Source organism: Lepeophtheirus salmonis, chromosome 1, assembly GCF_016086655.4.
Source record: "Lepeophtheirus salmonis chromosome 1, UVic_Lsal_1.4, whole genome shotgun sequence".
Taxonomy (NCBI): domain Eukaryota; kingdom Metazoa; phylum Arthropoda; class Copepoda; order Siphonostomatoida; family Caligidae; genus Lepeophtheirus; species Lepeophtheirus salmonis.
The window spans coordinates 28,878,706-28,904,709 of NC_052131.2; the positions used below are offsets into that span (position 1 = coordinate 28,878,706).

The following is a 26,004-nucleotide window of genomic DNA, read 5'->3' on the forward strand; positions in this document are numbered from 1 at the left end:
TCTAAATTTACAACTTCAAAGTATATATATTTTTTCACGTTCATCAATTTGCTTTTGAATATTCATAGTCTGGGAGCCTGCCACGGAAGATTTCACTCCATAAGGTACATAAGGTTTGACCCCCTGAAATTAATTATGTCAGCTAGAAAATTGCATTTTTTTTGTCAGCCTTACTCCCTATCCCTCTGCTGAGCGTTGCTTCCAGACCCTCCTGAACATTGCCACTGAACGGATTTTTTGACCAAATGGTACTTGTAACAATGTATTGTACTATGTCAGGAGATCATGAAAAACCAAGACTGACAAAAAAACTTCGGAAAAGTGAGATCAGACCCGATATTGCACCAAAAACGGCTAATTTACAGTTTATTTCACCCCATAAAATACATAGACAAAACTTGCATCAAGTACTACTTCAGGACATCATAAAAAACCAAGACTGATAATCAATTTATGTACGCAAAAATTAAGTCAGCCCCCCAAAAAGTACCCCCTATAAATTACAATAATATGGTGATTCTGCTTTATCAGGACATTATAACATTTCCAATCTTACTATGTATATTACATATTATAAACTTTATAGATAATATTTAAATGAAAGATACAAAACATTGTCAGTGGATAGTGTCGATTTAAGTTTTGCAAGTATCCACTTACATAAGTTCCACTGTCAATTAGTCATGTAGATGGAACAATACAGAAAACTCCCAAAGCAGCTCTTATGAAGTACTATATATCAAGTCTCAAGTTTCAACAACCCTTCCAGCATAAATGTATGCAACCATCATCGATGCACTGTTCTTCCTACATTTTCAGATGAACTCTGCTATTCCGTTCAGACTTGGTGAAGTGTCAAACTTTATTCTCTAGAAAATGCTTTCATCAGATGGGAACATATTCACTTTGTTTCTCACAAATGGCCGTCTCCATTAATTAAGAACTGCGAGACAGATTCAAGTTGCTTACCATAATATTGGACCATTATAGAAACGCCCAAGTAACTGGATTCAATCTCTCAGAAATACCAGTTTTAAAGAGTCATTGATCAAGTTCCTTTTCTATAGTTTGGAGGATGATAGTTGGGCTTGTGTGTTGTAACAGAAAACAGTCTTTTCTAATTCATGAGATACATGCTACAACTACAAAGTTGTCAAAGGAAAATATGTTAGAAGTGTAGAAGCTGGGCGGTTCAGCGTTCTTAAAGAAGTTGATTGTCGAATGTTTTACCATCTTGCAAACATACCGTCTGCATAGAAAGTTGTTATCCGTACGTCGGACACCAATTGTCTTGTAATTGGCATAAGTTACTATTTCTCTTACGATCCTTAAAATATGGATAGAAGACGGATAACAAACCAACAACACTCAGCGATTTTTAAGTATAACTCAGATGCATGTTTGGCGATACATTCTGTAAATCACTTCCTTCCTATCATACCTTCACGGTTTGTGACTATACATCGTCATTCAATGAAAAGGGGAAACAAGACCTCTAAAGCTCCTCCAGAAAAACAAAGAAGCACAGTCAGCTTTTAATCAGCTTAGATTTGCATCAGCACATTCACCATTGTCACTGTTGAAATGTTTGTGTGCAATAGGTACATCAAAAAGAAAATGACATCTGTAAATGAAGTGCAGTTCCAGTTGTTTTTGAGCAAGTAAAAACCAAAGACAGCTGATGAAAGAATCACATGTGTGTAAAACTTAGATTCCAGTTCTTTAACACTATGTTCAAGATCACTACTCCAAAAGATGCACCGTACTTATTTAGTTGCAAGACGGTGGCTTACTGCATCTAGATCGACCCAAGCAGAATGATCTCCCTAGGAGTATGGATGAAGAATGTAAATGGTTAATACCAGTTTGTGTGGTTTGATGGAGATTATTTCCCAAAATCATTAGATATTGATTACACAGAGGCAGATCTTGTAGCCCCCCCCCCAATCGATAAAAAAAAATCATTAATATGAAAAAAAAAAAAAAATAGCCCCACAAATCAATTTAATGATTTCTTTTCTAAATATAAGGTTATTAGAAAAAAAAAGTAATGAAAAAAAAGGTAATTGAGGGAAACATTTTTTTACAAAATAGTTATTGTGGAGAAAAAATTATTTAGGGGGATTTTTTTCTAAAAAGGTCATATGTACCTATGTTGGTGAGGTAACATACTGCTTTATCATATTCCTAGCAATGTTTGATATAATTGATAAATTAATGGTAATTCAATGTAAAAAAATATGTACTGCTCATAAAGAATATGTGTGAAATAAAGGTAGACTTTAGTAAATGACTTAAAGTCTATTTCAAATTATATAAATTCTAATAATAGGCCATTGTATGTAAAATAAAATTATTCAAATGTCATTATGCAAAATATTGTGTCTTCAACTGTACTTAGTACTAAATATGACATGTTAACTTGTATTTGTTCGTAAATGGTTCTCAAAATATAATTATTGTCATCATCTAGCTAATAGCTAATGTATATATACGAAATACACTAATAAAAACATCATAGAAACATAATATTATGTAGTTACATACTTCCTACAGTAAGAAAAAATTGTGAGATAATCAATAAAATGTTTGAATGACGAATGACTATTTTTTATATTTGTATTTATGTTTATTCTTTAAATATAAAGACTAATTTCCTGGGACGTTATTTCCTTGTTTGTGTGTTAATAAAATATAATAATAATAATATGCTCTTTCGCTCCTTAATTATCTTTATTCTCAAAGAAAAGATCTCGAATATATTCAAAATCGATGCCTTTTACCAATAGCTTATAAAGGAAATATCATGATAAATATTATTTATTTTTGTATTACTTACTTTTATGCACGTAAATCCATTCCAATTAAAATTAAACTCAAAATACCATAATAAATATATGCATATTCTGGATTATAAGTAAATAAATACAAAGGTTTAAACAATATTATATATGATGAAAATTGTGTGTCAAAAAAAAAAAAAAAAATGGTAACACAATTTAAATTTGAAGAATGTTTTTGGGGAGAGCACCTTAAATGACATGACATTTCATTGGAACAGCTACGATCAGCTGTGACGAGGGATGAGGAAGAGAAGGAAATAAACAAGGACTTTGGCAAGAATTACTCCACTAACCATCTTCAATTCTAATCAAAGTACAACAATTATAACTGCACAGCAAATCCTCAAGGTTACTCACCTCTTTTATTTGCTCACACGAATATTCAATCAGGTTTCGAAAATAATTGAATGTAGTAAAGGAAGTTGACTACTCAGGAGTTAAATAATAATGACAACAGCTTCGGAAAAGAAAATTCATTCAACAAATTACCAATTCCAAAAAATCGGGCAATCTAAAACATACAGCAGGATTTTCATGACTAAATATTACCTTAGATGAAGTGAAAGGACCCCTTCTCTTGTACTAAATATTGAGGCAGGGTTAAGATATTTATAAGTGGGGCTGGGCAAATGAGTGAACACAAGGTGAGAGCTTGAGTGAGAGATATGGTACTATTGATTAAAACATATTTTGAAAAATTAAAATCCATATTTGTTGGAGGATAGAATATGAAGTGTTTCAATTCCGGAAATGAGAATCCTCTATTTTTCAAACAACACTAGAGGAGAGTTAATATAAACTATTTAGTTTAATTTTTGGGGGCATTTTACTAATAATATTAATTATACTGCACGAAAATAGGAGGCAAACTATAAATTATTTATGAAAAGGAAATGTTATCACAACAATGATTTGGCAAAGAATAGGCAAAAAAGAAAAAAAGAGCAGAAGCAACAACTATTTAATCTGTTCTAATCTCAAAAAAGATATTTATCCATACTTTCGGCTCAATTTTATTCATAAGTAGGACTAGGCATTTCTGAGAGCACGAGAAGAAGGTGGAAGCGAGACAGCTTCCATGTTAATTGATTTTGGGAAGAAAATGTATTACTACTATAAAGAAGGGGCCCTTCACCGTTTGTTGTCTGATAAGTTACTGGACTTTACTAGATTTGGAGTAAGCAACAAGGCGTTACCTCACTAACAAAAATTTACTTTTTTTTTTATGAACAGCCTATGTTTCCGCTTCTTTTATCCTATTCAATGCTCTCAACGTTGATTGGTTAAATTTGAATTAGCTCTTGTCAAGTTGTAAACAATTCCCAAAAAATATTGAAGAATAATTCTACAGTTGGGATAAATTGGCTGATGGTTAACTACCAACTGATTTTGAGACTTTTTTATGTTTATTTTCTGGGAAGAAGTTGTGAGACACAATAATGATAACGACGTGTTTGACTCGGGTTTGATGATTTCGTTTTCATTTCAACCCATCTAGAAAATTAACTTACATGATCATGTATCATTTCCTTTAGGCCAATTTTTGGATTTATATTTTATTAGTAAGTGATTATTAAAAGTGGATTTTTCAAAAACGAGGATTTGAATAAGAAATAATCTTTATAAACCTGTTTAATTTCTCTATATTATCAGTCATCACATTTAATTATGCCCAGTTCTGAGAGAGAGTTTTTATCTAAAAGATGTCTTTTATTAATTTTATTAGAGTTTTGAGAGGATTATTTTATCTTTTAAAGAATACAATAAGGAGCTAATCTATATCAAAATATAACAACATTGCAATGTGTTTTAAAAATATATGTATATTTTTATTATTACAATTGAATACCAAAAGATGTAGCTAGTGTTGCATAAAATGTGGCCTAGAATGGGTGATAGATTTTTTGTTGTAGCAACCTGAAGATGATTTTTATTTTCTAAAGCTGTTATCATTATTATTTAATTCTTTAGAAGGAAACATCTGAGAAAATTAAGTAATAACTAGTACATGTGCTTATGAAAGAATTATAATAACCATGAGGATTTCCTTTGGAGTGATTAGTGTAAGCCTTTGTTGGACTCAGAATAAAATTGAGAATCGACATTCGTGTAATTATAGTCTATATATATATAAGGAGTGGGAATTATGTTTATTTTTTTTCTTTCACAGATACTTTCATTTGATTTGATAAAATGTCAAAACAGCCTAGCTGTAGTCCAATCAAACATTCTTCAAACTGTTAAGATTATCACGTTCAATTTTTGTTCATTTTATTTTTATATACTGGCAGGTCATATTTAAAAAAAACATTGTAAATAATTATTAATGATTCCTAACACGTCGTTCCCTTTATTGTATTAGGCAACCTTTTTTCCAAAAAGAAACAGGAAAACAAGGGTTGAAACCATCTCGTAGTTGGCCTGATGAGTCTATCATAGCAACTGCTATTTATGTCTTGTAATCCAAAACAATCTTTCTCATTATTTCTCAATAATTGTTAAAATGAATTGTATATATATCCGACAAGGGATCAACAAGAAATTGTATTCCTGTCCTTTTAGAAATATTGGGACATAAGTATAGTACCGAGTGTTTCATTAAAATCTGAACACATTTAATTTAAAACTTCAACAAGGTATAATTTATTAATTAGCAATATAATTTAAACAAAATTAATACTAAAAATAGATGAGCGTCTTATCCCTTTTAATAATTAATGTAGCCACCTTTAGCGGCAATAATAGATTCAAGGCGGGGGTGGAAGGACTGTTACCAGCTACAGATGTAGCCCTATTTTATGGCGTCTCAGTGCTGTCTGACAGAAGCTTTGAGGGCCTCAGTGTTTATATAACAAACACTACAGGCCTTCCCATCAACTTGCACCAGAAAGGTGTAGTCGAGCTGTTTGACATCAGGGCTTCAGGGGCCAGAAGTGTCGAAAAAGAGTTCAAAAGAACTTAAATGAGTCTTGCAACGAAGGTTTCTTTCATTGCTTTTGTAAAAAGTGGCTCTTTCGACCTAATTTTTTTATAGCTCTCTTGCATGGACCCTCATATACTAGAGGGGATTTGTCTAGTATGTTTTCTTTAACTCCTGGGGGGATCGGTTTGGGCTTTTTGAGAGAGCCCTTTTGCTTCTCTAATGTTACGGACTTTCTGACTGCTTGGAGTTCACGATTGAAAATTTATCCATCACCTTCATGTGTCATTTTATCAACTTATACGTAAGCTAGAAAACTCAGGTTTGTTTTATCTCGTAACTAATTGGTTATGCTTTAATATATCGAACCATGAATTAATTTCAATCTCTCAACCTTAATTATTTATTGAATTAGTAAGTATTCAGATTTCAATGGACCACCTGGTAGTATAAACAGAGGTAAATAAAAAAGTATGTATAGCAATTAGAAAAAGAAAAAAGGTTGATAAATGTACTATTTCTTCTTTTTTGTTTGTTACTTAATAAGTCGTGTTTCTATTAAAATCTCTCTGTAAATGAAGACATTATAAAATAAATTTACATATATTATAATATTTTAAATTTTCTAATGCTCTTATTCCCCCCCCCCAAAAAAAATAAAAAATAATAATCATATAACAGGCAGATGATATAACAAGGGCCTTAATTCAATAATACTCTAAGACTCGCTCCCACCTTTGCCTCATGCTTCCCAGTAACTCCATCACTATTTATAACTAATGTGATACGTTTACACAAAAGGAAGCTAAAATGACTTTTCTCAAAATTGAGTGTGATTTACATTTGTATTCTTCAATTAATTATCCTTAATTTATATAAACTAGCTATATTTTTTATTCACTGTGTCCTGCTTTACAAGCAATAATAGTCCCGACACCCCAGTGAACATATTATGCCCTTCCCAACCTGTCATGATGACAACTCAGAGCAAATACAAATATGAATGAGAGGTGAGGCATACATTATTTTTTAAGAGGCCCCAAACTGCTAAGTTCTGGGAGTTGACGTCAAGGCTGGAGGAGGACCACATTGAAACAGTCTAGAAGCCTGCCATATTGTTGCTGCAGAAGTTTCTAGCTTTTTGGCTATATGGAGATGTAACAGACTTCTTGACCTACGTAGATAAGATTGCACACGCGTTGGCTTTTTTGTTATTGCTTCCACATTTTTACACTAAGATATCTGGGGGGGGGGAGAATTGTGAGAAAGGGTGAAAGATGCAAGATAAGTTCATGGAAATTTGAAAGAAAGGTAGAAGGGATAAAATAAATAAATATTTGACCAGCTATGAGATGAAGGAAATAAAGGAAAATGGTAGTGATAAATGATCTTAAACCTGCCTGAATATTTTAAGGGTACTATAAAATTATAGGAGAATACCAAATTTTAGGTCCATGATGGAAAAAAATTCAGAATGTCTTACTCAATTCAGTCAAATTGTATCAACTTACAAAATACTCCAATTGTATCACATAGTTGGGGTGTTTATAAACTAGTAATAGGATATACAAGAGAGGATATAATATAAGGGGTTAGCCGAAAGAAATAAAATAGATGTAGGAGAACAGTGTTTATAAAACTAGTCGAGGTACAGCGTGTAAGTGAGTCGGAAAAAGAATTACATCCTAAAATAAAAGAATAACGTAGATACACAAAATCGACTCCCTACCCCTCTATCAATCTCCAACGAGGTCAGAGTTGATTAATATGTCCGTTAATAATTACACTCCATATAGTTGTTCCCATTCTCTCGATCAGTGCCAGGGACCCACTTAAGCATACGAGAGTTATAACTTTTACACATCCAGATGGTTGCGCATTGGCATTGAAAATAGGAGTTGTGCAGTTGAGTTGCCGCGCGACAGAGGAGTAGAACGGTATGTGAAGAGGAGTTCATCTAGTGATGTTCCATGATTCTTCTGCATGATATCTTTGACGATCCTCACCGCTCTTTCGGACTGCCCGTTATATTCGGGATGGTAGGGATGAGAGGGGGGCACTTGAGCTTGAGAATTGGGAACCATTGTCGGAATGTATTTGTAGCTGAAATCCCCATCTTGTGAACCAGTGAAAAAGCTGGGTAAGTGTGCTTTTGGTGGAGGTATAGGACATCCGTGCAGTCTCAATCCATTTTAAGCCTGCATCCATAAGGATTAGTATCCTGTTCACGGCTTTCATATAATAAATATGAAGGCGTTCCCAAGGGTTAGAGGGCGGAAGGAGGTGCATTTTGAAGAAGGAGATGGGGTGTGACATTGACATGTTTTACAAGCCGCTAGAAGAAGTCACTAATGTCATTATTTATGTTAGGCCACGATAGATTACATTGCACAACCGATTTCATCTTCATAATTCCTCAATGCAATAAATGTAGATCGTCGAGGAACATGTGTCGGAGGGAAAAGGGTATGGTAAGGCGGATTCCCCAAAATAGAAATCCATTTTTCAATGAGAAGGGATGACGTGTCTTTTTGTATGAATCACCTGTTCTTGCTGCTTCTATGTCAAGGCAAAGAGATGCTTCACAGCCGCTAGGGACTCATTGTCGTTTGAACCAGCAGAAGATATACCCAGGCACATTAATTCATCAGTAGCGTCAGGAATTATGATTGGTTCAGGGTCGTCTAGAGGACCTCGGGAAAGAGTGTCTTCGAGTAGATTGTGAATCCCTTTGACGTTAATGATTGTATAATCAAACAAAACAGGAGAAATTACAGTAGAAAGGTCTTGCTGAGTGTTAAGAATAAACTAGAGAGGCATGTGGCCTGTTTTTTTTTTTTTTTTTTTTTAGAAAGTTTGGCTGAGGAGCTAGCACTCAAAGCTCTCTATGCCGAATATGACTCCAGTGGTTTTTCTATCGATTTCTGAGTATTTTTTCTCATTGCTACTCAGATTCCGGGATGTATATGCAGTAGGATAGTCTTCTCCATTCCCCAGATGGGAAAAGACTTCTCTGAGCCCAATAAGTGAGGGGTCAGTTGAGAGGAACAAGGGAGAAGCGGGACCTTAGTGTGTAAGCATAAGTACATTAGTTAATATTTTTTTGATTTGACTAAAACTCACCTTAGCCTCATCCATCCACGTAAAGCCCACACTTTGCCTTGTAAGCTCATGTAGAGGAGCGGCGATCGATGAGAGATCTTTAATTGAGTCTTTTGAGGTCAGACTCCGGAAGTTGGACTTGGTTGCAGAGGAATGAAGGTTTATGGATGGAGACAAGTCCAAGGTCCAGTCAGCCCCGTGATCCAAGGATAGGCTACTCGAATTCTGTAGTAGAACAGTGTTTATTGAACAAGTCAAGATACAGTGTGTAAGTGAGACAGAAAAGAAATTACTTGCTTATATAAAATCCTGACAGCAATACACAATAACAGTCAGATAACGAAATGCCAAAATTTCCTTAAAGGAACATCATTCATAAATTGAAGAAGCAAGAGTTGATGTTATTATAAATATCCAGGAGTGAAAATTTGATTTTACTAAGTAAGACGATTGTACTCAAGATACAAGTATATAATAGTAATTGTATTGTTAATCTCGAAATCAAGGTAATATGAATTTAACGAATTAAAATAAAAAAAGTTATGAATTTGAATAAAATGTCTCACGTTCCAGAATTACAAAAGAATACTTTAATAATTAACTAATTATAGCAACCTTTATAATTTGGGGTAGACATGCTTTAGGAAGCGATCATCCATTAAAGCATGAACAAAACATATATGGCCACAAGATGGTGCAGGGATTCGGTTTCTAGTAAACAAATAACGCTCATACCTTTATAAAGCTTGACACAATGTTACCTCACTATTATAAACATTAACACTATATTTTGTTGTCAACTGTTAATTTTTCTGCTCCTCTTCCTTTTATCAGAACGCTGATTGGTTGAATTTGAATGAGCTTTTTTGTTAAGTAGTTGTGAAAATTTATCAACAATTACTAAATGATAATTCCCTAAGTAGGAAGAATTGACGAACCTTTAAACGATTTTGGGCCTTTTTCTGTTTCTTTTTATATGAATGGTAGCGAGATATAATAAACATAAGGACGTGATGATCAAACCAACAAAATGTGCATAGCTGCAAGATGACACTCCTAGCAAATATAGAACGAAGTTAAATTTATATATGTTGTGTACAAATTGCAATTCCTGTGCAAGTGGTAAGGTGTATAAGCAGACTGTACAAGTTTCCATTTCCACGTCTCAATAAGCTTTATTTAATTATATCATTCGTAATTTTAATTATCAACTATTAATTGATCTATTACAATTACATATTTATTATGTAATTGCAAGAAACATAAAAGTGATCATTTGAAATTTATAATGTAGCATACAATACTTATCAATTAGTGATTTTAATCACATAAGTTAAAAATTACATCATTCATAGTGGACATTCATAGAATCTTCCATTATTGCATTATCCTTATCACAAGTACTACTCTAAAATATTTATTTAAATAATCATCTCCTATTGATGGATTTTAACATGTACAATTTGGTTGTAAAAGTACACGGCACATAAGTATGAAAAGCATTAACCAAAATATGTCAACATTTTTTGGAAAAGGTCAATTATGCATGCATTTAGTTATCGTTGGAAAGTATACAGTGTGGGTCAAAGTTCTCGAGCCTAACCATTATGATAAATTTGATTGTTTTAAATCAGTTTTAATCTATTCTTGTAAGACAAGAGACTTGACTTTGACTTTAACTAATATAATTTAATAGTATATAACATACCTATAGAAGTACTGTATAAAATGAATTCAATATCGGAAGCGTTTAGTTCAACTCATATTAAAAGAGAAAGAAAGTATAGTATTTTTTATATAATGTAAAAAAATGAATGGGACTGTAGATCAGGTTTAGCAATGACTCCCCATAGCTCATAAAATCATATTAAAAAAAATTCTCATGCTGTTTTATTATTTTTTTATTCTTGAGAAGAGAACATTTAAGTTTTGAGTGAGTAGCTAAGTGTGAGTATGATCATAACAAACGGAGAGTAAGAACAAAGCTTTGTTGGGGAGTTATCTTCTATATTATTAAATCAAAATTCGTGTGTTTGTCGATACCTAATAACTCCTGGTAATGCTGGTAGCAGTAATGCTATTACTAAATGAGCATAATATTGATTAAAACTAACTTAAAATCAGGGGTGGAAAAAAGTCATCATATTTCAAATCCAAGTATAGTCTCAAGTCTGTTCTCACAACTCAAAGTCTTTACATATTTTCAATGAATCAAGTTCAAGTCCTTAGAAAATAAAAAATACTTCTGAATAGTACCTGAATACCAGTGAAAAAAAATGAAAGGACTTTTGAGACCAAAAAAAAAATTGTTCAAGTCGAGTCGCAAGTCTAGAGTCTTTACCTCTGCAAAAAACCTACAAATAAAGACCTTTGTGTAATGAAAACAAATAAATAAACATAAAATTTTTGTATTGTAATAATTTTATGAAAGTGAATTTTACTATTTTCAGAATTCTTGTAAAGAAGGACACGACATTTAAACAACAATTTCATTTAAAAATTACAGTATTTACCTGAGATTTAAGATTTATGACTTAATTAAGACTCGATAAAGTGTAAATTTTTTTAATTGCATGTAATTTTTGTGGTTAAATCAAATGGTTTAATGCTCAAAAATACCAAATTCCCTTTCCATATGGAATTGTATAACAAACAACGGAGAAAAGTAATTTACAAGTGTGAATCTCATTTATTTTTTGTCTTGTTAGATTAAACATATAGCCATTTTAGGAACGAATATTGAGTCTTGATTTTTTCCAATTATATCAAAATTGATTTTTTGTGGACAAATTTGGGGAATAGTTCGATCAAGGCAGTGATTTCAAACAGTAGATCGATATTTAATCCTTTTTAAGTCGTTTACCGATATTTACAAGTGTGAAACTCATTTATTTTTATTTGCATAAAGTGAACCAACTTAGAAGAAATGTAAGGTGAAATTTTATACAAAATCTCTACAAAATCAATGACAGTTCTGTTTCTTAATTAACATATTATACTGTATAATATATCTGACAATGGGAGAATTCCATAGAAACAAATTTATTTCTGGTCTTTGTAACCTTTGCTTAATACATCTTTCAAATGTATCAACTCGTTACTATATAATATATATTATATCTCTTAACATTTCCTCCAAACAGAAATAAAGGTCCCGAATCAGTTAGTAATTAGGGATACACCCCCTCCCCCTGACTAAAATATTGTTCTTCAATTTTTACTTGTTGGGTTATAAGCAATGATTGTTGTCAAAATGCTTAAATTTAACAACATAGCAAAAAAAAATATATTTGTCAAAAATGTTGTCGAAAAATAAAGAGCCATGTCTTTAATAAAAAAAAGTCATCCGAAAACATATTTTTTTAATAAAAAGCCATCCAATGTATATGTTTATTAAAAAATACCTTGACATAATATTTTTTTGCATAACACCCTACTAAAGAAAAATCCTAATCACGCCCTTGATTGGTACTAAGTCAATTCTTCTAACTGTAGTAATATTCTTCATATACATATATGTAAGAAAATGTTCGCAGCTTAACAACTTCAACTAATGAACGCTCAGAACACTACGTGGGTAAATATTGGAATTTAGAGCACTTCATTCTATAATCGGTCAAAATCAGTATTTACCTATGCACAAGCAAATATTTTGACTCAAATTGCTACTGGATTACTACTCTGATCCTATGTTGTAGAGTATATAAAAGCATGACTTGTAATTTTGCCGCGACATTTTGCCTCTTTGAGATTCTGCTATATTACATATTCGTCGTTTTTTTACATTGTAGGTTCGATCTTACCTTTGGTATTTTCTGTTGTACTTCAGTTGTAGATAAGAAGAAAAAGAAAAAAAAGTGAAATAGTGAATGTGGAATAATCTTGAGGAAAAATATTCACGGCAAAATTATCAAAGGAAAAAATTGGATAGGCCAAGTTATCTAGAACCATATAAAAAACTACAGATGATGTAATGGGCCAATTCTACACCTTATTTGCCATTCAGAGTCGGTTTCTATGAGGATGACATTGCTCCTTGATCATTTCAACAAAATTTGATTATGGATATCTATAGATAGTGTTGTGTCGGTCCTGATTTATTCGGTACCGTCCAGTATTAGGACCGGTCTTTAGGCCTGTCTGTATTAAAACTAATTTAAAAATAATAAATAAAGTTGAGTGATCTCATCAAGGACAAAAACTTTATAAGCACTGAACTGGACGGGACTGTAGTCTTCAGTCCTAAATAAATGAATAAAATATACATGACTTGCTAAACCATACAATACTTGTAAAGCATATAATATATAATTAATTTGTTCTGAAAGTATTTAGACCAATTTTGCTATTTGTATTACTATTCTAACTTAGGTTTTTGAATATAAAAAAAAATGTACTAAAAAAATGAAAGATTAAAAACTGCATATAATACAAAAGAAAATCATCTTGTATATAAATTCAATTGTACATTTTGTATCTATACAGATAAGAAAAAAATGTGTATGTATATATAGATGCATTTTAAGATTATCTGAAGGTAATTTATATTGATATAGGAGTCATGAATTAATTGAAGTAAGGAAGTAATATACATAAAATATAATTACTTAATAACAGTCATCAACTCAAATCACGTTAAATGTGACGAAAGATTTTTTTTCCAAAAAACAAAAACATCACCACTTTTCAAGTTAACTTTAATAGTATCCATAAAAATTAACACAACTGATATAATTATATGTTATCATTTCCGTGAATATAAAAAAATAATCTCGAATGTTAAAAATCTTAAGCTTTTATTATGAAAGGTTTTTAAACGTTGCATGTGCGTACTTCAAAACTTCCGGACTCCTTCTGATAATATATTATTCACCAATGGCTCTCACAATGATTATGAAAATATATAATTTCTGTTTGGCATTTTCTGCTTGTATGTATGCTTGTAATGGTATGTGTTTTAATCTATATATTAGTTGTTCACGCAACTAATAGTTTTTTAAACAATTTTTGAAAAGAGAGTACGCTGAGGGAAGGCGTATCGCGGGAATTTCAAACTTTAAAGGATATTAATAATTTTCAGTTTTACAAAAACCTTGACTCGAAACAGACAATGCATAATAAATATTACAAATCTACGAAACAAGAAACCGACTACTAAGATAGGATCATCAGCCAACATCAGTTTAAGGATAAAGTGCCAATTATGACATTGATCATCTGAAAATAGTTCAAGTTCAAATCAGACTACTTAAAAACACCTATAACACACTGACGTATAACTGAGCACTACATACATATAATGTTCAGACTTTATTTCACTTACCTCTCAGTACTCTTGAGTCTCCCAATGATTGTTCCTTCACACGATAATTCAGGTTATAGTTTTCGTTCACCCTCAGGACAAGAGTACATTGGTAGCAGTTACTACGAACAACCATATCATCACGACTATATATCTTCTTACAATTCTGATTACGATGAAGGACCTCCAGAAGTGAGGGATGGATCCTCAGAATCTAGTTCGGGTATGAAATGCCACTTCATTTTTTTTTCTTTAAAGTTAATAAATAAACCTTTAAGATTATGTTTGTTTAATATGAGTACTTATATGTGAAGGTTTCACAACCTCATAACTCTTCTGAAGTGAAATATATTTTGATGAAGTTTTTGTACCATCTGTTATGATATAAAAAATAAATCAACAGGTCATCAAGGTATAAAAAAGAAATACCTTGAAAAAGTATGTAATCCGCCACTCATAAGAAGTAGGATATTACTTCTATTGCGATAAGATGTTTTTTGAGGCCTTTATTGAAATTTATTTATGTAACACAATTAAACCTATTTAGGGATTAAACTTAACTAGTCAACCATAACCCTCTTTTGCCCGGTTTGTTTTTGACTACTGAATAGAGTTACGTCCGGTTACTTTTAAAAAAATTCATGATGTATCCATCTTATGTGGGTTAAGTCTATTTTTATTCCGTTAAAAATAGAACTCAAATTACAAATATGGAACATTTTTTTAATGTTTAAAAAAAAAAAGAAAAAAAAAGAAATTAATTTTAAAACAAGAATCGAAATATTATTATAATATTTTAGGTATTCTTAAATTTTATTCCATTCAAAATATATGAACAACAATCCCCCTCTCCCCTTCACCTCAAAAACTGTTACTGATCCGTCAAGGAGTCCTTCTTTTTAGTCACTCTAGATTAAAAATTATAATACCTAAAGCAGTGGTTCTCTAACTTTATACAGTCTGAGTGCAATTACAATACTACAGATACTTGCTGGAGCACTGTATAATAGCACTATTATCTTAAAAATGTACATGGTTATTTATAAGTTTTAGAGGTTTTTATTTTACAGGATAGTAAATCAAATAAAGTTAAAAATTCTAGACTATGTTTTTGAGTTTATTTTTAAAATAAATTACTTATTAAGTATAACTATTGTTGTTAGCCAATACATCTGATAAACGAGATTGAAAAGAGTTGTATACTGGACGGATGTATTTTCTCGGAAGTTCCAGCCACAATTCTTCGAAGGCATTTTAGAGAGGTATAATTTTTTCTATGAATGAACCTTAACCTTTAACTCTAGAGAACCTATACAAAATAATCCAGGGGCTGAGATCTGCACGCAAATGAGACTATATCGATTTTTTCCAAAATTGAATTATTTCTTTTAGCCATTTCTTAGATTTCGACAAGTATGAATTGTAGCAGGTTCCTACATTTTCAAGATGTAGTTTTGCTACTTTATACGAAGACTTTCCGGTAGAAAAAACAAAGAAAGACCTCTCCATTCTTTTGACTCGTATAGCCTCTGTGAGTTTCTGACCGTAAATTAGCTTAAAAGCTTTCATCTTCTAGTTATTCTGGACTAACCTATGTACTAATGGCTAATTCCGATTTCTGACACCATTTTGGACATCAATAGTTTATAGTTCCTATAAATTCATAATTGGACCTTTTCGATTTTCGGTTGATATTGTACGGCCACTTCTTGGCTTGTCATCACAACTACGAACATTCTAGCTCGTATATTTAATGGTATTAAGGCTTACTGAGTAACCTAGGGTCTTTATAATTTGCGACGGCGTTTTTCCTTCAATGTAAAGAGCTTCAAACAACTTCCTTAATGGATTCATGACGACTGAATGTTGAACTTTTTTTGTTGACCCTTTTTTTATTTTTTGTCAGGGTTGATCTGGGATTGAATTTAAACCAATCAGATTGCAGATTGATAGATTAAGTGCTGACAAATTTATCGCCAATTATGGAACCTTTAGTACATATGAATAACTCTATGTATATTCTTATAAATGAGATATTTGAGAAATGCAACGGAGCGCGCTTGAAAAAGGTGTGGGGTGAACAGTTTGAGAACCACTTACCTATGGTATGCTTATATTCATTTAAAAAAAATTGAAGTTGCAAATAAAATCCTGTCCCTTCTCCCTCTCAAAAGTATATTAATACATTTTTGCAAATGGATTTTGAACAAAAAGTTTTCACAATATTTGAACGCTCCAAGAACACGATCCCAAAAATAAATATATAAGTATTTACAAAATCTTATCATCAAAATAATATATTTTTTTTTCTTAATGGCCTTGCAAATAAAGTTTATCAATACATCTGATGAAGACTTATCAATCTAAAATCATTAATATGTTGAACCATATGGTAGGCAAGAAATAATAACATTTGCAATTTCTATTATAAAAATTGACACCTAAAACAATATATTATTAAATTTCCTATTAGAATCTATTCTTAATCGTCTAAATTTTGCTTACATAATAAGTATATAGCTCATATATCAAATGGATGGATCTATTAACTAGTAGTAGGGTTTTCGTCTAGATATGTTGGTATATCTAAGCCCATTATAATTTTAACTAATTCGGTAAAATTTGTGGCTGGCCGGGTCTTGTAGAAAATTTGGTCTACAAAATAAATCGATCTCAATCCAGGCCATGTCTTTTTATTTTTAGATCAAACATTTTTTTATAATGTTTTACTTTTTAGTCTACGTTGAGGACCAAAAATTGGTCCTGATTCATCTAGAAAAAATCATTTAATGACGGAACCGAAAAATAATTATTAACACTAATATTTATCCATTATAAAATAATTAAGTATATGTAACCTTGTACTTTACATTACAACTTTTGAAAACCACTTCTAGGTCCATAGATTTGGTATTCTGTTAAGTATCCGTGTCTTATCTTTATGCTTAAGGTCATTTGATAAATTAATTTAAGGGCCATCAAACTTGGTACACACTGGATTGGAGTAGACAAATATTTGAATACTGGCTTTAAAAAAATTAAATTAAAAATAAATACCAAAAATAAAATTCTTTTAATAATAAAAGAAAAAAATCCAAAATATTTTTTCAAAAAAGAATCTAAACTTATTTATTAATATTTTATTCTTAAATTTTCAAAACATTAATACCTTCCTCCTATAAAACTGAATGAAATATGTATTTTGTAATTTTTGACTTTTCTAATTGTCTACAAAAATTATCAATTGGTAAGCTTTTTATAAAAAATAGGACACGTGGTTTTTAAACTTTTTACAATGTATAAACCTTGGATAAGGTATTAATTTCTCAATGTACTCACTATTGTCACAAAAGTTTCGGAACCTCTAGATTAGACAATTGTTAAGCCCACAGTCCTATCTCTTATAATTTACTTTTATAACTTATAATTTCTATCAAAATCCCAACTTATGCACAATATAAAATAATTTTTCAAAAGTTTTATTTATCTGTAAAAATGATAAAAAAACAAAAAATATTTTACTTGAAATTATTGTCATAATGTGACACCTCTGTCTAATATACATTTAGATCAACAGTATATAATACAAGAAAAGATTTATTGGATATCGGAAATTCACAATTGCATATTATGCTACAGCAAAATGGCAGTATAATATGTTTTTAACAAATAAGTTCGACTGTGGCCCGGATGTTATTGTTAAGATACACTTCAACTTTTGGATAAAAGATAGAAGTAGATTATTATGTTATTTATAAGAAGATCCAACAGACATTGTAATGCTCAAAGCTAACGTATAGCTACCTAAAATTTGTCATTAGTGCTTTAAAGGTAGTTTACTGATATTTATGGCAAGTGTTCGAACGTAGAGCACACAACTACTTAATACGATAACAATTGAATGTCGAACATAAAAGAGTAGTATCATTATAAATTGACAAATGTCTAAAAACCGATTGTATATAAGCACTAAACAAACAGAGAATTAACATATAAGCTGTTAGCTACTTGTGTATATCTGGTTATTTGCCAACGAAATGCCTATAAAAGTATAAAGTTCCAAATTCTAGTTCTGAATCTGAAAGTCTATGAATATAGAAGTGCTACATATATTGCTTGGATTAACATATATATTACAAAAGGTCTATAGTTAACATTTTTTTACTGATTTAATTAATTTTTTTGGAAAATATTATTTTTTCTTTGTCTAAAAATTTATATTTATAAAATATCACTTGATATTTCATTTGGTTCTTCAAATTAAATTATTGTATCTCGTAACTTTTCCTCCAAAAAGTTTGAGAAAAAATGCACCAAATCGGAATTGTTCACACTCGACAATAGCAAATTCAAACTAAGCCCACCAACATTCATAACACTGATTAACAGAAAATGAGTAGAAAAATCGACAGCTGACGACAAATACATAGTATTTTTGTATGTAAGTAAAATAAGGCCAAGCAAGCAGTAAAGAGGTTACAAACATAGGAATGAAGAAAAAAAATATCATTTTTATTCTGATAGCTTTAAAATTTACACTGCGCTATGCTAATTTTTTTTTGACTCCCGGTATTGTTGGAGATGTGATTTCTGTCGAGAAATCTTACAGAGTTATTCACTTTGCGCTGTGCCAAAGTCTCATCCCTAGTCATTTTTTGATTGATGCTGTCTGAATGAATGTTTTTTGTTTCTTTCTTTCGAGTCTATTTAGGTTCATCTAAAAATAAACACGCAAATACTTTTAAAAAATGTCCTGTCGACATTGATGTGTACTATATATCACATGGCTTATATATTTGAGACTGGCCTTGTTTGTTGATGACTATTGATGCAGTGACTTTTATAAATTATAATCATACATAGAGATAATAAAATACAGTAACATCCTTTAAATATAATATTATTCGATTGGTGTTGGTATAGATTGACGAATAAATAAAATGGATTCATACATATGCGGAATGTATAACCTTTCTTGAATGGTTTGATCTACTATTCTTTGGCATTTCATGCATCATTAATATGCACCTTTTAGTATTGTTTTGTTTGCGCTTCAAGGAGTTGTTCCATCTATGCATGTAACGCCGAAACATTTCCATCAATATTGCAGCATACAACAATTTTATGTTATAAAAATTCAGCTGATAGTTTATGATTTTGCATATTACATTAGGTAATAAGGGAGAACAAGAAAAAAAATCAACAATACAAAAAATGGTTTTTTAATCATAATAACTAACCTGGTAACTTTATGCATTTTCAAATGGATTAAAATTATTTCTAATTTTTACATTTTTTTAATTGATAAATCTTTGTGACAAATTAATCAATTTAAATTTAAGATGAAAATAATTTTTCATTCACATAAAATTGAAAATGGAAGAAGGAGTTAAACTGAGGATTATATTAGATGATATTGTCTAATTGATGTGTATATTAATGGTAAATGGACAAAAACTATTTCAAAAAAAAGTTAATGACACAACATATAAATATAACTACACATGGCCCAGCTTATATTTAATTATGGAAGTTGGGTATTCATATGTAATGAAAAGATGACTGTTGACATATTGACCTACACAATTCATCTAATGTATGTTTTTACAAGGCCTAATTTTTACTCAAATAATGATTATATGTGTTATTTTTTATTATATTGACATTTAAAGGGATATGAAAAAATTATGATTGCACACTATTTTTTTTTTTTCTTCTATAACATATGTTATTAATAATTTAGTTTATTTTCTTATCAACTTCTGAAAAGTTTTTATACCTTTGTGACCCAATGAATATAATTACATTTATGACGTAGTCCGTTATAGAAAAATGTTGATAATTGAGCCATAATAATTTATTGTGTTGAGTTTCGCTTTAAAAATCATAGACTAGTCTGAAACACGTAAGTTCTACCTGGATCGGTTACACTTAAAAAATTGTTATGGATTGGTCCCAAACAAAAAAGTTGGTCTAGGCGGAATTTTAAATGAATCTGATTTCATAGATGAATTGTTGATGAGGTCATGTGTGTTCCCCTTAAAACGCCATATGTTGTTTAAAGTGTTTCAATTGGAAAGATGAGAAAATTTGTTCATAGAATAACATCAAAAAAATTGGTTCACGATTTGAAAACAATTTAATTTCGGTCTCTACTCACAAAATATTGGTTCAAATTAGGTCTTTAAAATTAACTTAAGACCAGACCGAGTCACAACAATAATATTTACATAAGAATATCGACATTCTAAATTTCCTACTAATTGGGATTTTTTTTTATACAATTACTTGAGACATTTTAATTTTTGCAGCAATTTATATATATTATCCTCAACCACCTTAACCGCATTAAAGAGACATTTTAAAAACTGACTTGTTTACCTTTTGCATCCTTTCAGTTCCTAAGCACTGCTGGTATAAGGGACACAAATTTGAATGTGGTCTGAGTATAACATGTGCATTTAGTGGAAGTGAGCCGATGGATTTGTGTAATGGTGGTATGGTGTGGAGTTGTTGTGTTCCAAGAGAGCTTACTCAATTTTTGGAAGATGAAAGATTGATTTATAATCGGAGTAAGTGTTGCTCTCAAAGGGCTTAAACTTGCATGTTCAATCCCATTTTCAGGTTCATATTTTTCCCCTGCACTATATATTTTTTTCCTGGGATAATAAAAACTGACTTAGTGTTTGGTTTATCAGTAATACATATTTTGCAACTTTTTTTCCTCATAATTTTAAGGGGTCTAACCTATCCTCAATGATTCCTTGTTTTATTAAACATAACTTACCGAAATTTAAGCATAGTTGAAGTGATAGTTGTTGAACAAAAAAGGAACATTATCTTCGATAAAACATAGAAACCACAAATCTATTTGAACCTATTTCAACCTTTTAAATGATTAAAAACACGATGTACAACATTCTTACTGAGAAACCCAAATACTAAAAAAAATTATATTACAAAATTTTCACAAACAGAATAACATTCAAGACGGTACACGAGGCCCAATTTTGACTCTAAAGTATTATGTTCTTCAGATTAAAAGACTATTTACAGCACCTATACTGACCTGAAAATCCTCAAACTTTGTAAAAATTAGTTTTCAGAGTATCCCAAGGAAAAATTACAGTGAGCAGAGGGAAAAAAGTATTATCCCAAAAGGGACAGTCTAATGAATGTCAGTGTGATTTATAATATATATATTTTTTGAAAATGATATTAGTTATATGCATAGTCCCATACACATAATTAACTAAATGTAAACAGCTTGTAACAATTATCATCGGAAGTTCACTTATTCTATCAATTGAACATTAATAAATTTCAAGGGCAATCATACTAAATAACATTTTGTAAATGTAAGAATGACATGAAAGAAGCCCTATAGGAACGTAGAATGGCTTTAAATATAGATACACATGTATCAAGTACTTCAATGTAAGTATTTTCGAAAGATTCGAAGCGTTATATCTTCGCAATGAAATGTTACTTCGTACAGCTTTGATCAATTATATGTATGTATTTTTCTTGGATTTTTTTTAGTAGTTCCTCTTTTATTTTCTATAATTCTTACAAAAAACTTTTAAAGAACCATTAAAATTAAGTATGTACATAATATAATCAAATGAAGTGACTTGGAAATACATAATTAGTACTTTAATAGTTTAATCATGTCTTTTCCCTCCATCACTCCTGACATTGAAAGGCATTCTTCCGGTAGACTAAACACTACTTGATGTCCTTTAGAATATAAATATTTAAGTGTGTATGACTATACACTTACATTTATATATAATAATAATTTGTCTACGTATATTATGAAAATAAAAAAAACTACTAACAGAACAATTAAACAATTATCTCAAAACAGGTGCTGATAGTTCCGCATATTTCTCAAATAGACCTCAACAGGCATCCTACTACAATGATATTATATATCCAACACCATCATCTCATGGAGACCATTTAGAGGATGATCCTCATTATAACTTGAATGATGAGTTTGGTTTAACTCAACGCCCCTCTCGTCCTGCTCGTCCATCACGAACAGAATTTCATAGGCCACTTCATTCCTCCACGACGAGTCATAATGTCTATAAGAATGAGGTGTCCTCTCATCAACGAGGTTACGAACCATGTAAGGTTGCCTTTATATATTTTTTTAAAAATATTCCGATAATATTTCTTTGGAATAAATATATTATGTAATTTCCAGCATGTGGCGAAGTTCATACGAGTAGCTATCGGATAGTTGGAGGGGAGGACTCATCCTATGGGAGTCATCCTTGGCAAGCAGCTATAATAAAGCAAACTTACTTGACAAAACGTATATCTTGTGGTGGTGCACTGATTTCTAAAAGGTATTTATCACATCAAAAAGGATTCGTAAATAGTAGGTAATAGGCATTTCGATTTACGATTGCTTACAACAAAGCGGAACTAAGTTTATTAACGTTAAAAAAATGGAACCTATGACAAAATAATGTATTTATAGGTTTGTACTAACTGCAGGACATTGCGTGCATACTAAAGGTGGACAAAGAATGAAAATTCGTTTAGGTGAATGGAACGTTCGTTCTCAAAGTGAACCATCACCTCATGAGGACATTGATATTGAACATCGTTATGTAATTATTTCGTATATTTTATAACATAGAAATATGAAGTTCATAACAAAGTTTATATTATTTCCTTTGTAGATTCATCCAGATTATACTCCGAAGGATTTTCGAAATGATATTGCTTTAGTTCGATTAGCAAGAGATGTGGAGTTTAAAGAAAATATCCTTCCAGTGAGATTTTTAATTTTTTAGTAGAACGATATTACTATACATTGGTGTTGATCCGTATAGCGGTACTATATAACAGAGTGCTGACACATTTAAAACGTTACTTTACTAAAATTGTATTGTAACCGGTACTTGCAGCGTCATTTGTCTTTAAAATATTGGCTGGTCGAAAAAAACCTTTCCTTTGTTAAAAATGTAATCAAATTTCTGAGCTAGATCCTGTAAGCGTATGCAAATTTATCAGAATTACATTCACGTATAGCTTTTTTATAAACTCTCGCAACCTCAACTGACGAAAGGTAAAGGGAAAATTAAAAAACATGTTAGATAGGCTTATGTATATTTCCTACTTATACAGAAAAATATTTTTTTTCCTATTCATACAGTATAGAAGATGCATTGAATTGAAGTCTTTTATGTATATAAATCAATATAAAATTTGAAATCATACCCTTTTTGAGTTCAGAATACGTTGAGTCAGCTGTTTTAATTCATGTAATAGTCAACTAATGAGCTATAAAACACCTACAAAGAAAATACCCTAAATATTTGTTCATTTTAAAAGGATAGTCATGATTTCTGTTTTTTATTAGTCGAAAAAGTACCAAATACCGATGCCAATTTTGGTACAGTAACCAGTACAAAAATATTGATCTCGTGATGATACTAGTATTCATAAAATATAATTTTTTTTATTTATTCAAGGCTTGTCTACCAACATATGGTGAATCATTTATTGGGAGATACGCTAAGGTTATTGGTTGGGGAAGAACTCAACATGGTATGAGCTATTACTAAATAAGTACATTACTAAAAAAATGATTGTCATAACCTTGTATACAAATAGGCCTAAGCAAAACTCCGTCAATTCTACAGGAAGTAAGTGTTCGAGTGATAGCACCAGATGTATGTCAGCAATGGTTTCGACAAGCTAATAGAAAAGAGACCATTTATGGTAACAATTTCATTTGTGCTGGTTATGAAGAGGGAGGTAGAGACTCATGTCAAGGGGATTCTGGTGGCCCATTAGTAACTGTTATAGATGGACGACATGTTCTTATAGGAGTGGTGTCATGGGGAATTGGATGCGCAAGACCTCATCTTCCAGGCGTGTACACCAACATTGCAAACTATGTAGACTGGGTCTATGAAGTAATTCGATAAACGTTAGGCATTATTACTCTGTTTGAAACAAAAAGCAATAGGGAAATTGCAAATTTATATTTTGGACTGTTTGAAATTATATTTCTACAAAAATATTATATATTATTATATACCAAATGCTCAAATGAACTAAATAGTCTAGTTTAATTTTGAAATGAAGGGTCAGTGTAAAGGATATCTTATTTATCAATAAAATCTGTTATATAAACAAATATAATTATTTAAGAAACTCTTTTTTTATTTTAACTGAAAAAAGGTTTTTCTGATTGCTTGCTCGATGATTTATCAAACAAATAAAATACAGTGACATATGTAAAGAACAACAAATTTCGATCAATAGCGTTTCCTTACTAAATATTAATTAAGTATTGTTTATTGGATAATAAATTAAGATGTAATTCTTTGACTATCTTCGACATCGTGTTAATAGTATTGGGTTAGTCCTAGGACTGCATTCCTAATCAGTTTTTTTTTAAAATCGGTTCTGTCTTTTTTTAAATCTCGCCATTTTTCATCTGAAAGGAAACAAAAAAGCCCAGAATCAGTTAGTAGTTAGTAAATTCAATGTTTATATAGTAATTTATTAGAAATACTTGAAACCTAACACAGATAAGGGTGGGGGGGAAGACACATACTAAATGTTTAAATTAAAAATAATTATCTTTGCATTTCATATACCCCCACTGACTAGTTCCATGGGTTACACTTCATATCATTAACTTGATTATAACTCAAACTACTAATACTATGAAAGTTTTTATCTATTTTTAAACTGATATAAATTATAATTAATATTTGTTTTTATTATTAAAACAACGTCGAAACGTGATTGTTAACATTAATGTTTTATAAATAGAGCCCATTAATAAAAAAAAGTGTATTTAAAGTATTACTTTATTTGATTAAGTTGAAAACCTTAAAGAAGTTAAGATCAAGTTCTTCGATTTCTCGCATGATTTCACGAGTCATGCGCAAATATTTTCGTGGTTACCTTCCTAGTATTGTTGCATTAACAACGACTTTTTGAGGTTGGTGAGTGCACTCAATGCTGAACTGTGACATATTTTCTGATTTCATAGCCTAGAAGTAATTTTTATTTGATAATTTACTATTTACTTTGATAAATTATAGAAAGACTGAAACAAATAGTAAAGCGAAAAAGATTGTTGTGGGGATCTTTGTAAAAAAAACCTTGATTTTACGGTGCAAATTTATTGTTATGGCAAATCAGTAATAAGTAGGTTGCTATTGATATTTCTGGCCTATTACTGAAAATACAAATAGTTACTAGCAGAATTGCCTTTATTGCTTTTCAAAATATTATCGATGAAGATCAATACACTTTTGCATAAGTTTGAACCAGTTTTCGAAGTATTTGTTCCATTTTGATTGAAGTAACTTCAAAACATAGGTTTTGAATGCATCAGTGGCTTCTTTGATGTTTTGAATAGCCAAAAAACTCTTTGTTTGAACTAAGTGTGAGCACTTACAAGGTTATGAGGAAAAATAATTTGCCTCTTATTCTGTTCTTTTTGAAAAATCATAGGAGACTTCCGGCAGACAAATAGACGTGTACCATTCAGTATTAACTTTTCTACGTTGTTGTAACACTGAATCTACCTTTCCTGTCAAACCAAAAAAACAGGCAATCATTTGCTTTGATGTGATTCTCTCACGAACAACTTTTGTTGGATTTGGCTCATCTTGAAAGACCCATACAGTCGAGTCCTATTTTGTTTTATTCTGATATACATAGATCCATGTTTCAGAACCAATATAAATATCATACACAGATTTCGATGCATCTTTAAGACATTTTGTCAGCATTTTCTCACACAAATCGACACGAGTTTTCTGTTGATAATTTGTCAAATGACGTGGGAT

General features: G+C 30.9%; 3 protein-coding genes across 4 annotated transcripts in view; 1 reads left to right on the forward strand and 2 right to left on the reverse strand.

Annotated features, from left to right (window-relative positions):
- The window catches only part of LOC121117966 (XK-related protein 6), a 492,224-nt gene that overhangs the window by 67,649 nt on the left and 398,571 nt on the right, over positions 1-26,004 (reverse strand). The window lies entirely within an intron of this gene.
- LOC121118066 (RAS oncogene family member Rab40) overlaps positions 1-26,004 on the reverse strand; it is a 91,301-nt gene that overhangs the window by 33,844 nt on the left and 31,453 nt on the right. The gene's annotated exons all lie outside the window — the stretch shown is intronic.
- On the forward strand, positions 14,075-24,276 carry LOC121118043 (trypsin-1). Of its 2 annotated transcripts, XM_040712584.2 has the most exons (8): positions 14,075-14,390; positions 20,566-20,739; positions 22,038-22,304; positions 22,383-22,527; positions 22,662-22,794; positions 22,867-22,959; positions 23,662-23,737; positions 23,804-24,276. In XM_040712584.2, exons 1-8 carry the CDS (start codon positions 14,165-14,167, stop codon positions 24,118-24,120), a joined length of 1,431 nt encoding a protein of 476 aa, XP_040568518.1. In that variant the 5' UTR covers positions 14,075-14,164; the 3' UTR covers positions 24,121-24,276. The 2 variants fall into 2 exon arrangements, with proteins under 2 accessions (XP_040568518.1, XP_040568527.1); XM_040712593.2 differs by lacking the exon at positions 20,566-20,739.